Source organism: Musca vetustissima, unplaced genomic scaffold (assembly GCF_032173495.1).
Source record: "Musca vetustissima isolate MV318-11 ecotype Yass unplaced genomic scaffold, APGP_CSIRO_Mvet_v1 utg33277, whole genome shotgun sequence".
NCBI classification, from domain to species: domain Eukaryota; kingdom Metazoa; phylum Arthropoda; class Insecta; order Diptera; family Muscidae; genus Musca; species Musca vetustissima.
The window spans coordinates 136105-152022 of NW_026881784.1; the positions used below are offsets into that span (position 1 = coordinate 136105).

Below are 15918 nucleotides of genomic sequence, written 5' to 3' on the forward strand. Positions count from 1 at the left end.
CCATGCAAAATTTTATGTATGTAGGTCCACGTTTACTGGTAGCCCCCATACAAAGGTACCCCTATTTTGAGTATTTACCCAAAAATTGGGTATAAACTCATTAACTGCCGAACCACTTGACATAGGCGGCCAAAACTTTGCACACATGTTTCTAATGTCAAAGCAAATATAGAAATCCAACATGGGGACCCTGGGTCCAAGTTTTGATATAGCCCCCATATAACCGTATCTCCCGATTTAAGGTATTTTTTGCCTATTAGACACATTTTAAGGCCAAATTGGCTGTAATTAGGCACAGAGTGTTCTTTTTGGGTACCAAATGTCCATGCAAAATTTTATGTATGTAGGTCCACGTTTACTGGTAGCCCCCATACAAAGGTACCCCTATTTTGAGTATTTACCCAAAAATTGGGTATAAACTCATTAACTGCCGAACCACTTGACATAGGCGGCCAAAACTTTGCACACATGTTTCTAATGTCAAAGCAAATATAGAAATCCAACATGGGGACCCTGGGTCCAAGTTTTGATATAGCCCCCATATAACCGTATCTCCCGATTTAAGGTATTTTTTGCCTATTAGACACATTTTAAGGCCAAATTGGCTGTAATTTGGCACAGAGTGTTCTTTTTGGGTACCAAATGTCCATGCAAAATTTTATGTATGTAGGTCCACGTTTACTGGTAGCCCCCATACAAAGGTACCCCTATTTTGAGTATTTACCCAAAAATTGGGTATAAACTCATTAACTGCCGAACCACTTGACATAGGCGGCCAAAACTTTGCACACATGTTTCTAATGTCAAAGCAAATATAGAAATCCAACATGGGGACCCTGGGTCCAAGTTTTGATATAGCCCCCATATAACCGTATCTCCCGATTTTAGGATATTTTTATCTATTAGCCAATTTGATTGGCTGGAATTTGGCTTAGAGAGTTCTCTATGAGTACCAATTGTTTGCTCTGGTCAACTTTTTCTGTCCTATATAGCGGTCCTGATTTTGGGTATTTATATATATTTATACCCAAAAATTGGGTATTTTCCTATATAGCGGTCCTGATTTTGGGTATTTATATATATTTATAAACTCTTTTACAGCCGAACTATTTGACGTGTGTTTTGAAGACCCCTTTTCCCATACAGGAAATAATATTGATTTTAAACCATGTGTGTCAAAAACCACATTTTGCATGAATATTTTGTGCAAAAAAAATCTCACTATGCCAAATTACAACCAATTTGATCGTAAAAGTACCTTAAATCGGTAGGTACGGTTATATGGGGGCTATATCAAAACTTGGACCCAGGGGCCCCATTTTGGATTTCAATATTTGTATTGATATAAAAACCATCTGAGCCAAATTTTGGCCGCCTATGTCAAGTGGTTCGGCAGTTAATGAGTTTATACCCAATTTTTGGGTAAATACTCAAAATAGGGGTACCTTTGTATGGGGGCTACCAGTAAACGTGGACCTACATACATAAAATTTTGCATGGACATTTTGTACCCAAAAAGAGCACTCTGTGCCAAATTACAGCCAATTTGGTTGTAAAATGTGTCTAATAAACAAAAAATACCTTAAATCGGGAGATATGGTTATATGGGGGCTATATCAAAACTTGGACCCAGGGACCCCATGTTGGATTTCTATATTTGCTTTGACATTAGAAACATGTGTGCAAAGTTTTGGCCGCCTATGTCAAGTGGTTCGGCAGTTAATGAGTTTATACCCAATTTTTGGGTAAATACTCAAAATAGGGGTACCTTTGTATGGGGGCTACCAGTAAACGTGGACCTACATACATAAAATTTTGCATGGACATTTGGTACCCAAAAAGAACACTCTGTGCCAAATTACAGCCAATTTGGCCTTAAAATGTGTCTAATAGGCAAAAAATACCTTAAATCGGGAGATACGGTTATATGGGGGCTATATCAAAACTTGGACCCAGGGTCCCCATGTTGGATTTCTATATTTGCTTTGACATTAGAAACATGTGTGCAAAGTTTTGGCCGCCTATGTCAAGTGGTTCGGCAGTTAATGAGTTTATACCCAATTTTTGGGTAAATACTCAAAATAGGGGTACCTTTGTATGGGGGCTACCAGTAAACGTGGACCTACATACATAAAATTTTGCATGGACATTTGGTACCCAAAAAGAACACTCTGTGCCAAATTACAGCCAATTTGGCCTTAAAATGTGTCTAATAGGCAAAAAATACCTTAAATCGGGAGATACGGTTATATGGGGGCTATATCAAAACTTGGACCCAGGGTCCCCATGTTGGATTTCTATATTTGCTTTGACATTAGAAACATGTGTGCAAAGTTTTGGCCGCCTATGTCAAGTGGTTCGGCAGTTAATGAGTTTATACCCAATTTTTGGGTAAATACTCAAAATAGGGGTACCTTTGTATGGGGGCTACCAGTAAACGTGGACCTACATACATAAAATTTTGCATGGACATTTGGTACCCAAAAAGAACACTCTGTGCCAAATTACAGCCAATTTGGCCTTAAAATGTGTCTAATAGGCAAAAAATACCTTAAATCGGGAGATACGGTTATATGGGGGCTATATCAAAACTTGGACCCAGGGTCCCCATGTTGGATTTCTATATTTGTTTTGACATTAGAAACATGTGTGCAAAGTTTTGGCCGCCTATGTCAAGTGGTTCGGCAGTTAATGAGTTTATACCCAATTTTTGGGTAAATACTCAAAATAGGGGTACCTTTGTATGGGGGCTACCAGTAAACGTGGACCTACATACATAAAATTTGGCATGGACATTTTGTACCCAAAAAGAGCACTCTGTGCTAAATTACAGCCAATTTGGTTGTAAAATGTGTCTAATAAACAAAAAATACCTTAAATCGGGAGATATGGTTATATGGGGGCTATATCAAAACTTGGACCCAGGGACCCCATGTTGGATTTCTATATTTGCTTTGACATTAGAAACATGTGTGCAAAGTTTTGGCCGCCTATGTCAAGTGGTTCGGCAGTTAATGAGTTTATACCCAATTTTTGGGTAAATACTCAAAATAGGGCTGCCTTTGTATGGGGGCTACCAGTAAACGTGGACCTACATACATAAAATTTTGCATGGATATTTGGTACCCAAATAGAACACTCTGTGCCAAATTACAGCCAATTTGGCCTTAAAATGTGTCTAATAGGCAAAAAATACCTTAAATCGGGAGATACGGTTATATGGGGGCCATATCAAAACTTGGACCCAGGGTCCCCATGTTGGATTTCTATATTTGCTTTGACATTAGAAACATGTGTGCAAAGTTTTGGCCGCCTATGTCAAGTGGTTCGGCAGTTAATGAGTTTATACCCAATTTTTGGGTAAATACTCAAAATAGGGGTACCTTTGTATGGGAGCTACCAGTAAACGTGGACCTACATACATAAAATTTTGCATGGACATTTGGTACCCAAAAAGAACACTCTGTGCCAAATTACAGCCAATTTGGCCTCAAAATGTGTCTAATAGGCAAAAAATACCTTAAATCGGGAGATACGGTTATATGGGGGCTATATCAAAACTTGGACCCAGGGTCCCCATGTTGGATTTCTATATTTGCTTTGACATTAGAAACATGTGTGCAAAGTTTTGGCCGCCTATGTCAAGTGGTTCGGCAGGTAATGAGTTTATACCCAATTTTTGGGTAAATACTCAAAATAGGGGTACCTTTGTATGGGGGCTACCCAAAAAGAACACTCTGTGCCAAATTACAGCCAATTTGGCCTTAAAATGTGTCTAATAGGCAAAAAATACCTTAAATCGGGAGATACGGTTATATGGGGGCTATATCAAAACTTGGACCCAGGGTCCCCATGTTGGATTTCTATATTTGTTTTGACATTAGAAACATGTGTGCAAAGTTTTGGCCGCCTATGTCAAGTGGTTCGGCAGTTAATGAGTTTATACCCAATTTTTGGGTAAATACTCAAAATAGGGCTACCTTTGTATGGGGGCTACCAGTAAACGTGGACCTACATACATAAAATTTGGCATGGACATTTTGTACCCAAAAAGAGCACTCTGTGCTAAATTACAGCCAATTTGGTTGTAAAATGTGTCTAATAAACAAAAAATACCTTAAATCGGGAGATATGGTTATATGGGGGCTATATCAAAACTTGGACCCAGGGACCCCATGTTGGATTTCTATATTTGCTTTGACATTAGAAACATGTGTGCAAAGTTTTGGCCGCCTATGTCAAGTGGTTCGGCAGTTAATGAGTTTATACCCAATTTTTGGGTAAATACTCAAAATAGGGCTGCCTTTGTATGGGGGCTACCAGTAAACGTGGACCTACATACATAAAATTTTGCATGGATATTTGGTACCCAAATAGAACACTCTGTGCCAAATTACAGCCAATTTGGCCTTAAAATGTGTCTAATAGGCAAAAAATACCTTAAATCGGGAGATACGGTTATATGGGGGCCATATCAAAACTTGGACCCAGGGTCCCCATGTTGGATTTCTATATTTGCTTTGACATTAGAAACATGTGTGCAAAGTTTTGGCCGCCTATGTCAAGTGGTTCGGCAGTTAATGAGTTTATACCCAATTTTTGGGTAAATACTCAAAATAGGGGTACCTTTGTATGGGAGCTACCAGTAAACGTGGACCTACATACATAAAATTTTGCATGGACATTTGGTACCCAAAAAGAACACTCTGTGCCAAATTACAGCCAATTTGGCCTCAAAATGTGTCTAATAGGCAAAAAATACCTTAAATCGGGAGATACGGTTATATGGGGGCTATATCAAAACTTGGACCCAGGGTCCCCATGTTGGATTTCTATATTTGCTTTGACATTAGAAACATGTGTGCAAAGTTTTGGCCGCCTATGTCAAGTGGTTCGGCAGGTAATGAGTTTATACCCAATTTTTGGGTAAATACTCAAAATAGGGGTACCTTTGTATGGGGGCTACCAGTAAACGTGGACCTACATACATAAAATTTTGCATGGACATTTGGTACCCAAAAAGAACACTCTGTGCCAAATTACAGCCAATTTGGCCTTAAAATGTGTCTAATAGGCAAAAAATACCTTAAATCGGGAGATACGGTTATATGGGGGCTATATCAAAACTTGGACCCAGGGTCCCCATGTTGGATTTCTATATTTGCTTTGTCATTAGAAACATGTGTGCAAAATTGTGGCCGCCTATGTCAAGTGGTTCGGCAGTTAATGAGTTTATACCCAATTTTTTGGTAAAAACTCGGGTATTTACCCACGTCTTTAAAGTATCGTAAAACTATCCATTCTAAATCGATTTGATAAAAGAAACCTGGAAATAGGGTGCAAGATGTTGTATTACCGATTCAATATAGTAAATACCCAAATAAATACCCACAAATGGGTATTTACCCAATTTACCGGGTATTTACCCAATTTACCGGGTATTTACCCTTTGGGTATTTACCCACTGCCCATCTCTAATCATAAGTATAGGTAAAACAGTGTATATATGAATGTTACAACAATGATATTTTTCCAGGCTTCATAAAGTGGACCCTTTACCTGCGGTATTTTAGAAGACTCTTAATTCAATTTTTATTTAGAAAGACATTTGGAATAAATGTATATTCAGTGCATGTGTTTAAAATCAACGTTTGGAGCAGCTTACTTAAATACCCTCATTTTCATACTCACACCCAGTACTCTGGAACCTTAGGATGGACATTTTTAACTTGTTTTTTTCTTATCTGCTATGCTGTGATCTATTCCAAGTCATATTTGATGAATTATATCAAAAAAAATTCACAAAATTTTAATTTTATTTGAACAAAACCTTAAAAAAGCTTCCTACACAAAAATTGGCATTTTTTCAAAAAATTGCCATAAATCCGAGAGTCGCAGGAAGTCGCAGGAAAAAATTTAGTATGATGTTCTAGACAGACACACAAGAAAAATATACTAAACCCCTATTTTAATTGAAGGAATTAAAAAAAACGGACCCCGGACCCGAAACACCTAAATTAAAATAACTTATATAACTATACCATTTAATTAAATACCAATGGACAAAATTTTATAATAATATATTCACAGAATGAACACGGCCATCGCAATTTTATAGCTAAAAAATGTCATTTAAGGCATTGGAAAATTTTTCTATTTTAAATGTACCGTTATTCCGTTCTAGCTTATTAATTCGGATTATTTTATACGGACTTAAGTACTCTCAACACTCTACTTTAAAACTGCATTAATGTTTTAAAGTTCCCTTCAACTTCATTTTTTGATTTTCTGCGCGCTAGATCGGTATTTTTTCCCACTGTGCCGGGGTAGCTTCGGCATTTGATGGGGTACATTCGGCACCATAGTCATAGCCGGGTAATTGTCATCGCTATCAGTCTGGTTGAATTTCTGATCCTCTAAAAGCTCTATTTGGTTTTAATACGCCACACAATGTTTGAATTATAGGGCTTTATTTTCTAGCGGCGGACGTTTACATCTCAAGGTCGCACACACCATCAGAAATAGGGGTTTTCTATCGCATTTTCGTCAATACAAGCACGTTTGATCTTATACAGTATAAACTTGATAATCCGGACCTCGACAATCCGGATTATTCGGTAATCCGGACTGCATTTCACAACCCATTGCGTATCCTATAATCCGGATTGATTGACCTATTTGACTCAAAAATCCGGATTGTAAAGATACGTTACTTTTTATTTTAATAAAAAAATCGTTGCAAATTTAATTGAAAATGGTACCTATTATATTCAAAGTTCATATTTTTGAAATGAATAATTTTCATTTTTAATAAAAACATAAAAATAATTAAATTATCACCAAATTAATATAAATTTAAACCAATTAATAAAACTCGATAATCCGGAAATCTCGGTAATCCGGATTGGGGTCTGCAATCAATTATCTGGATTAGCGCGTTTTTACTGTATATGCAATTTCGAGCCATATTTAAGGAATAGTTTTAAAGACAAACTCAAAATCATTTTAAGGAAATAATATTGCACAATCTGTATATGGCCGAATGTGCCCCACTTTGAAATGCCGAATGTACCCCGAATGTACTTTTTATAGTTTTTTTCATTTGTTTCGATCAGATTTGTAAAAACATTATATTTTTAAATATTTTTATAATTATACACATCGTAGTTAACCACTTTTTAATAATATTGTCTTAAAAATTTTAAAAGTTTTATACACGAAATACTTACGAAATGGAATTGAAATATTACAGAAATATCTATAAAAATACAAAAACCTATGTATCTAAATAAGCTTATTAGCTAGAAATTTCAATCTTTGTGTCAGTTATTTATTTCGATATTCGATACCTATGTATCGAAACTAGTGATGTACGGTGAGAGCTTCATATCGAAAACGCGATTGCCGAAGGTGCCCCAGTCTCCCCCTACCATTCGTTTTCATACTGATGCAAATGAATTCAATGCTATAAAACATCTGTCAGTATATTTTTGCAGCTCACTGATTTTTTTTCTTTTTTGCGTGTTAATATATTGGAGCAAAGAAATTTCGAATTAAAAATACATTCCAAACAAATTTGGTTACGTAACAGATATCTATGTATATACAAATATATATACTATATATATATATATATATACAGTATGTCAAGAATGAGTTTACACATTGAATAAATACACAATTTTCTCAACTTTATTAGAAATTAACATAAAATATTTGTTATTAAAGTTTTCTTTTTTTTTTTTGATTTTTTCATAATTGTATACATATGTACAGAGATAAAATGCAAAAAATAGCAAGTTCATTTTAAAAACATTAAAAAATATAACAAAAACAAAAAATATTCAATTTTAACATTGTCAATTATCTTTTTTCACAAGAAGTAAATGTTAAGGTATATAGTATAACAATAATATTATTGAACACACATTTCCATAGTTTTAATATTTGGTATGGCCTCCCTTTGCATCTACCACACATTGCAGACGTTTTTTCTTCGAGTGGACCAACTTTTGCAAGTCATAATTGTTCGGAATGTTCTGCCACTCATCCAATATTGAGGTTTTTATATTTTTTGGTTGCCGTTTAGCCACCTTTTTTCAAATAGACCCACAAATTTTCTATAGGGTCAAGGTCTGGGCTTTGGGCTGGCGTATCCAAAACTTTGCCACAGTTATAAAGAAGCCACATGCGCACTATATGTGACTTATTCTTAGGATCATTATCCTGACAAAATTTAAAATGTGGCTTGTTATCCCTGATGAACCCAAAGTTCACAGCACTGGTTACCAAGTGCTTCTTTAAAATATCTAATTATTGTTGTGCGTCCATAGTTGTTTCAATAAAAGCTAAGTCTCCCACGCCTTTGCTTGATATGCACACCCAAATCATTATTGACATTTTTCCTAATTTGACTGTTGGAATGATGTTCTGCCTTTCTAGTGCTGTTAAAGGCTTACGCCATACTCTGGTGGCCCATTGTTATAATATAACATAATTTTAGTTTCATCGTAAAATATAACGTTGTCCCAATATTCAGTCGGGTGTGAAACGTTCGTATGGGCGAAGGAATCTTTTTTCTATATTTGCTGCAGATAGTAAGGGTTTTTTTGCGTGCTACTCTTGATGAGTATTTCTTTTTAATATTGTCTGTCGAACTGTTTCGTGACAAACTATAACACCACGAGCTCCCTCGCAAGCGTCCTTGTGGAAAGTTGAGGGTTTTGTATAATTTTTCTAATAATTATGCGCTCAGTACGCTTATTAATTTTGGGCTTCGGACCACCACCTCGCTTTAACTCCAATCTTCCCTTGATTTCTGCTCGATTTAATACATTGTAAATTGTCTTTCGTGTAACTGAAAACATTTCCAACGATTCAATCACACTTTTTCCCAATTGGCGGTTGTAATATATCAACTAAATTACATCAAAGGATAACCTTTTGCCTAGCAATTTTTAATACTTTATTTCAGGGTACGTTGAGCACACTTAAAAATTTTGTCATAAAATGATTCCCAATATAAAACAAAAGAGTAGAACACGCAAAATCTAACGGTAGAGTACCGTTAAAATTCATATAGTGCTCACCATAAGAAAAAAGCACGAGATGTGTAGAGTTATTTGACACTTGTAAAACAGATCCATATTTGTTTTTGTTGTACTGTTCTTTTATTTTTCAATCAATTTTAATTTCGTTGACTCAAACTGTATGAAGTGAAGCATACAATTATTATAAATAACCAATAAATATGTGTTATTTAAAGCTTCTACATCTGAATATGTTTAATAATTATGCATGTGTAAAGTCATTCTTGGCATACTGTATATATAGGGACATTTTTAATAATATCAATATATGTTTGTTGTTTTAGCATCTACGTCACGAAGAGACTTCTTCACGTATTGTCTATCACTTATGCGTGCTCATACATCCGAACATCGCGATGCTTTGCCTGTCCTGGATATTGCTGCTTTACGTCATATCGCCTATGTTCTTGATGGTTTTATATATTATATGCGAAATGATACAAACTTTTATGAAAAGAATGAAGGTATTGTAGGTAATACTCTGAATACAAACGAAAATGATGACACCGATGATGAATTGTCGAATATAACAAGCGATGAACCATATGGCGATGTCGGAATGGGATCTTCTTCAAATGTGATGGGATCTGGATCGTCTCGACGACACACCTTTTTCACTCGGTCAGATTCGACACTGAGTCTTGGTTGTTTGGCTCCAGACGGTTTCGACTTGCCGCTCGATATCGCAATACCATTGGCAGACAAACCACATCTATTGCAGCCCAACTCTAAACGTCAGGACTTATTTGCCAACCTACCATTAATCATATCCCCCAATGAAGTAAATACCGCACAACAAGCAGATAAAAATAACTACAATATACTAGACTACCCACCAACAAAGTTAGGATTCTCGTCTTATTCTATGGCGAAAGCGACTACCAACCAATCACCTGTTTCGGAAGACACGTCTAATTCAGTTGGCGAAGAAGAAAACACTAATATGAATTCTATATCGAAATCATCAAGCCTACGAATGGTTACAGACGTTGCTGATAGTGCAGATCACAACAGTGTTGGTGGTAATATAGGAAATGTATACCTACAACTTAAGAAGAAACAATACTCGGATGATTCGAAATCAACAGATCAAGATAAAAGCGATAATATTGAGCGAATGGAAGTGGATAACATTGGTGAAAGTATAGAAAATATCGTGGACATTCACAACACAAGTCAAGCTGGTGTCATGGCTACAAGGCCAGATGTTATAATAGTTCCGAACAAAAATTCACGTGTTTCAGATAGCGAAACAAGCATGAATTCGAATGTCTCGAACACTACATCATCGTCCATTGCTCGCAGCGTCATTGTTAGAGCTGGTGGTGTATCTGGGCAAATTCACGAAGAACCTTCCACATCGCAGAAAGCTAATATTACATATGTTGTTCCAAATGACTCAACAAAGAATGCGGGCGCTCGATCTACTAAAATAACACCATTAATGTATCCTGCACGTGGGCAGTACTTCTGTCAGAAATGCGAATCGCACGATTCCTCTCCATCTTGGAACTTTTTACTTGGGCGATGGAAGCTTGCGCTAGATCTTTTCGGTAGAGTATTTATGGATGACGTCGGTATGGAGCATGGATCTGTTTTACCAGAGTTGCGTGGATTCCCTGTTAAGGAAATGAGATTCAGACGGCATATGGAAAAGTTGCGAAATGCTCAACAGCGTGATTTAATACTTTGCAAATTGGAGCGCAATCGTGAAAGTTTAATAATGCAAACGTTCAAAGAACTCAATTCCCAATTCGGTAGCCAAAACAGAAGGGTGCATCCCCCTCTTACGTTTAACAGAGTCAAAGTGACATTTAAGGATGAACCGGGTGAAGGTTCTGGAGTAGCCCGCAGTTTCTACACGTCCATTTCTGAAGCCCTTCTAGCCAGTTCAAAAATGCCGAATTTGGAGTCCGTTCAGGTCGGAAACAACAGTGGCAAATACGGTGTGCCATTTTCTAGTATACTAAGGAACAGAGGTGCGCCAGGTCGCGAACTACCCACTTTACAAAGGCGGGGCACTGGAAGCAAAATATTGTGGCGTACAGCTCGCGAAAGAAAGGCTCTTAACTTTTACGCTCGACCATATGTCTCCATATTAGACAATCCAGGTTAGTAGTGGCAGGAATAATTATAAATGTTTGTATTGCTACCATATTTTATTACAGATCTGCCTGGAGAAAATCCCAATGAACATTTATCTGTGCACTTGCAACAACTGGGAGAAAGACTGTATCCAAAGGTACAGTTTATTAAATTTTAAAATAATGTTCATTTTTTTCAAATTGTTTTGTTATGGTTCACTCCGCAGATATACTCATTGAATTCCACACATGCTTCTAAAATAACTGGAATGCTCTTAGAAATACCAACTCCGCAACTATTATCAATTTTGTCGTCTGAAGAAATGTTACGACAGAAAGTCAGCGAAGCCCTTGACATAATTACATTTAAACAAAAGTCAGATACAAACGCATCATCTTCCGCACAGTCGAAGAAGATGAATCCTGTTGTATTATTAGAGCCTTGTCATGTAGAGGATAACGAGCCCCTGTTCTACATGCCTGGAAAAAGAGGTTTTTATACACCTCGACAAGGTTATGGATCCTTTGAACGAATAAATGCTTTTAGAAATATAGGAAGGTAATATTTTACGAACAAAACACACTAGGCAATTTATAACTACAAAAGTTGTTTTTTAGATTAATTGGCCTATGTCTGTTGCAAAATGAATTACTGCCATTGTTCCTGCAAAGGCATGTTCTAAAATATATTCTTGGCCGTAAAATTAAGTTCCACGACCTAGCATTCTTCGATCCAGTTATTTATGAATCATTTAGACAGCTTATACAAAACTCACAAACGGAAGAGGGTGAAGAAGCCATATCTCGGATGGAGTTATTCTTTGTGTAAGTGTATAATTAGTTTGTGTAAATACATTATGAAATGCTTAATTGGAAGCTAAAATGAACGAAATGAATGAAATTTTCAATGTCCCAAATTTATAAACAATGGAACTGTTTTGACAACATATGATTTTATTTTGTAGGATCGATTTAATGAAAGAAGAAGGAGGCGGTAGTGTGGAATTGATCCCAGGTGGTAGAGAAATTCAAGTCACTGCTCAAAATCTTTTTGACTACATTAGACGCTATACTGAATATAGGCTAATCAAAGCCCAAGAGAAAGCGCTCGAGGTACACAGTGTATAGCTGACGAAAAATCAATTATATTTCATTAAATATTTTGATATTTACAGGCTATTCGAGACGGAGTTTTTGACGTTTTGCCGGATACTTGCATGCAGAGCTTAACCGCGGAAGACTTGCGACTACTTTTAAATGGAGTCGGCGATATTAACGTATCAACGTTGATCTCGTATACAACTTTTAATGACGAATCCAGTGAAGGTTCCGACAAATTATTAAAATTCAAGCGCTGGTTCTGGAGCATTGTGGAAAAAATGAATACTCTTGAAAGACAGGACTTAGTAAGATGAATCTGTACAATATTGTAAAACTATATTGCCAACTAAATGTTTTTATTTTTTAGGTGTACTTCTGGACAGGATCTCCTGCTTTACCTGCATCCGAAGAAGGATTTCAACCGTTGCCATCCGTAACTATTCGACCAGCGGACGATACTCATTTACCAACAGCCAATACGTGTATTTCTAGGCTCTATATTCCCCTGTATTCAAGTAAATCAATATTGCGTAGCAAATTGCTCTTGGCTATTAAATCAAAAAATTTCGGCTTTGTGTAAACTACTTTTATATTGTTTTCTTTTTATATTCGTAACAACAAGATGGAGTAGTAGTATAAGCTTTCAAAAATTATTTCCAAAACAAGAGTTATGTTATCAAATGAAAAATATTCGTTACCATTTTTCCTAATTTATAACAGCCGCAAAAATATTCATTCCTAAATCAGTAAAATTAAGAAGTTGGACTTTTTTCTTTTACAATTTTGAGACTTTATTTTTAACACGTCATCCCAATAAAATAACATGGATTTTTTTTAGTTTTAATAGATACAAATTTCCAATAAGATTCATTAATATTATATTCTATACATAAACAGACACCTAATAATGAAGTTATTACCAATATTAATCACAATAGCATTGATGTTATTATAAATATGCTAAACAAATAAAAAATATTCTGAATTAATTGAAAAAATGGATTGTTTTTTTAAGTGTGGGGGTTCTACGTATGTTGATAAGTTTGTCAATAGAAAAGAATCCCTTTTAGTCGGAAAAAAATTTCGAATAGATTTCAATTGTTATTTTTCAAATCTATTTTCGTCAACAAATTTTAATTGAGAAAATATAAAAATGTATTAAAAACAACAAAGTTTTCAGAAAAAATGGAAAACATGAATGAAAAGTAAATGGCTATGGGCTCTGACTATATTCAGGAGAAAGAGAATACTTTTTTCTATTTAAATCCATAGGTAATATACACAAATATGTTGAGATTTCGGTGGAAAAGGAGAAACAACAAATTTAAAAAAAAAATTCTGATGACATGAATAAAGAATAGTGTTGTATGAACGGGTTAATTCATGTAGGTAATTCTGAGAGCGAACTACGTTGTTCGAATGCTCGTCAGAACATGGCATTAAATAAGTACACTTGATTTAAAAACTAAAATAAATGAAATTAAACATGAAAAAAGTCTGTGATATAAGGTTGTTTAAGGCTATTTTCTCGTATTTTATCTTCTGAGCTTTCTATATGTATTAGATAGTTAAATAATGATTCGTCACTTTCTTCATTTTCGACTGAAACTTGTTCCAAAATATCGTCATCTGCCAGATTTCCAGTAACACCAACGTCATTATCAACATTTACGTATTCTTCAAAGGTAACGACATTCTCGGAATTAAAAGGAATACGTTGGAATTCGTTATTGATATTTACAATCGGTTCATCGGATACATTGTAGATCACATCCTTAACAAAACCGCAAGCTCGGAAGCTATTTTGAATACACGATTGGCTTATGTTCATCCAAGCTTTATAAGCCATAAGCATAGATGTATGTAGTGCAAATACACATTCTCTTTTCTCATCTATACAACTTACTAGGTGTGTAACCATATCTTTGCGGTATAATGTTTTAAAATTTTTAATTATACCCTTATCCAAAGGCTGCAGGACGGAAGTAGTGTTAGGCGGTAAGAACTCTACCTTAATATAGCTAAGATCGGGGTACCTGTTGTGTGCAGTGCAATTGTCATCGAATAAAACAATCTTTCTGTTTTGACACTTCATGCTATTGTCCAACATTTGAAGCCATTCGTTAAATATTTCAGTTGTCATCCAAGCTTTTTTATTGTACCGGTATTCTACTGGGAAAGTTCTTATGTTCTTAAAGCACCTGGGCTTTATAACATTTTTATGATATTATAATTTGTTTTGAGATGAAAAAATTACGAATTATTGAGGGGACCAAAATGCGTGCAAAATTTTTCGAAATATCGAGATTTTTTCAAGGGACCGACAGTTTGTTAGCGTGGTTTTATATTTGTCGGGATCGGTATCGGTGTTGAGAGTTTCTCTCTCTCTCAGTGGTAAATTGTGAATTGTGTTGGAAAACATTACCACAGGTAGGAACAAAAAAGTACGAAAAGGTACCTGAAATTCTACTTCAAATGATAATAAATCATAATTATCGATAAATATTGGCCAATATTTATACCAGTTATTTGCATAAATAATATATGTTATAATTTAAGCGTAAATGTATTCAAGAATAATAAAAAAATCTAATTTTTGTTTTGGTACGTTTATGTCAATTCATACCTTTTGTGAACAAAAAGTACGCTTGTTACAAAATTAAAAATAGCGCAACTCTAATTACTCTCTCAAGAGAGAGAAACTCTCAACACCGATCCTGATCCCGACAAATATAAAACCACGCTTACGAATTATCGAAGATTACGAATTATCGAAGTTCTACTGTACCTTTATAAAAAAAATGTACAGTCCAAAACACTTCCAACGACAGCCACGGTGACCGTCGAAATTGATCGGTATAAACGTTTTGCAATGTTTATTCATAAGGTTAACCGGCAAGATTCTGTAAGCGTCGTTGAGTGAAGTTCGTTTTATGCCGAGCGGTATAAACCAAGCCAAAGAAAATATAATTTCGGACAAACAACCAAGAAAAAAATGAAACATAGAAAGAATATATTCTAACTTCTAGTGGAAAAATTCTGTGAACTTTCTAATGGAAACACTTTGTGAACTATTAAGCATCTTTGATGCATACATGAAAAAAAAACTTGTCTAACAAAAACTTTTTGGTGTTACTTATAATTTCCTTTTTTTCGAGTGAACGACTTTGCTCAATGAACACCGTCGGTCACTGAACGACATTGTATTTTCTTCTACACCTTGAGTGTTGTTCACAGGTCCACTGACTTTGACCACCTGAACGGCGTCAAATAAGAACAATTTCCATGGAATGCGGTGCTTAAAAGATCAAATGCTGCAGTAGTGTTTTACGTATAGCTGGAGCGTCAGTAAATAATATGAAGCGACATTTAAAACCAAAGCACCCTCATAGACAACCGTGGATCTGGAAACCACAGAAAATAGCAAAGGTGTTTGGAGCAACAATTGCAGCGCAAACAACTGTGCTGCCCAATATAACGGAGTTATGCCATCGACCACCAACCATTAACAAAGTGGAGAAAATAGATAGGAAAGTCCTTCGAATGATTGTGAAAGGTAATCATTCATTCATGAACTGCCAGACCTTAATTGAACGATATAAGCAACTGGACGAGGTGAACGACGTAGTTCACTTTTAAAAAAT

General features: G+C 35.7%; 1 protein-coding gene across 1 annotated transcript in view; it reads left to right on the forward strand.

Moving 5' to 3' along the window:
- Window positions 1-12871, forward strand: part of LOC133327780 (E3 ubiquitin-protein ligase hyd-like) — a 60892-nt gene extending 48021 nt beyond the window's left edge. The window contains exons 4-11 of the mRNA XM_061536318.1: window positions 9374-10032; window positions 10099-11200; window positions 11270-11331; window positions 11401-11732; window positions 11792-11998; window positions 12139-12286; window positions 12349-12579; window positions 12642-12871. Of these exons, the coding sequence (XP_061392302.1) occupies window positions 9374-10032; window positions 10099-11200; window positions 11270-11331; window positions 11401-11732; window positions 11792-11998; window positions 12139-12286; window positions 12349-12579; window positions 12642-12854 (2954 nt within the window). The 3' untranslated portion in view covers window positions 12855-12871. The remainder of the gene's footprint in view (window positions 1-9373; window positions 10033-10098; window positions 11201-11269; window positions 11332-11400; window positions 11733-11791; window positions 11999-12138; window positions 12287-12348; window positions 12580-12641) is intronic.
- The last annotated feature ends 3047 nt before the right edge of the window (window positions 12872-15918 follow it).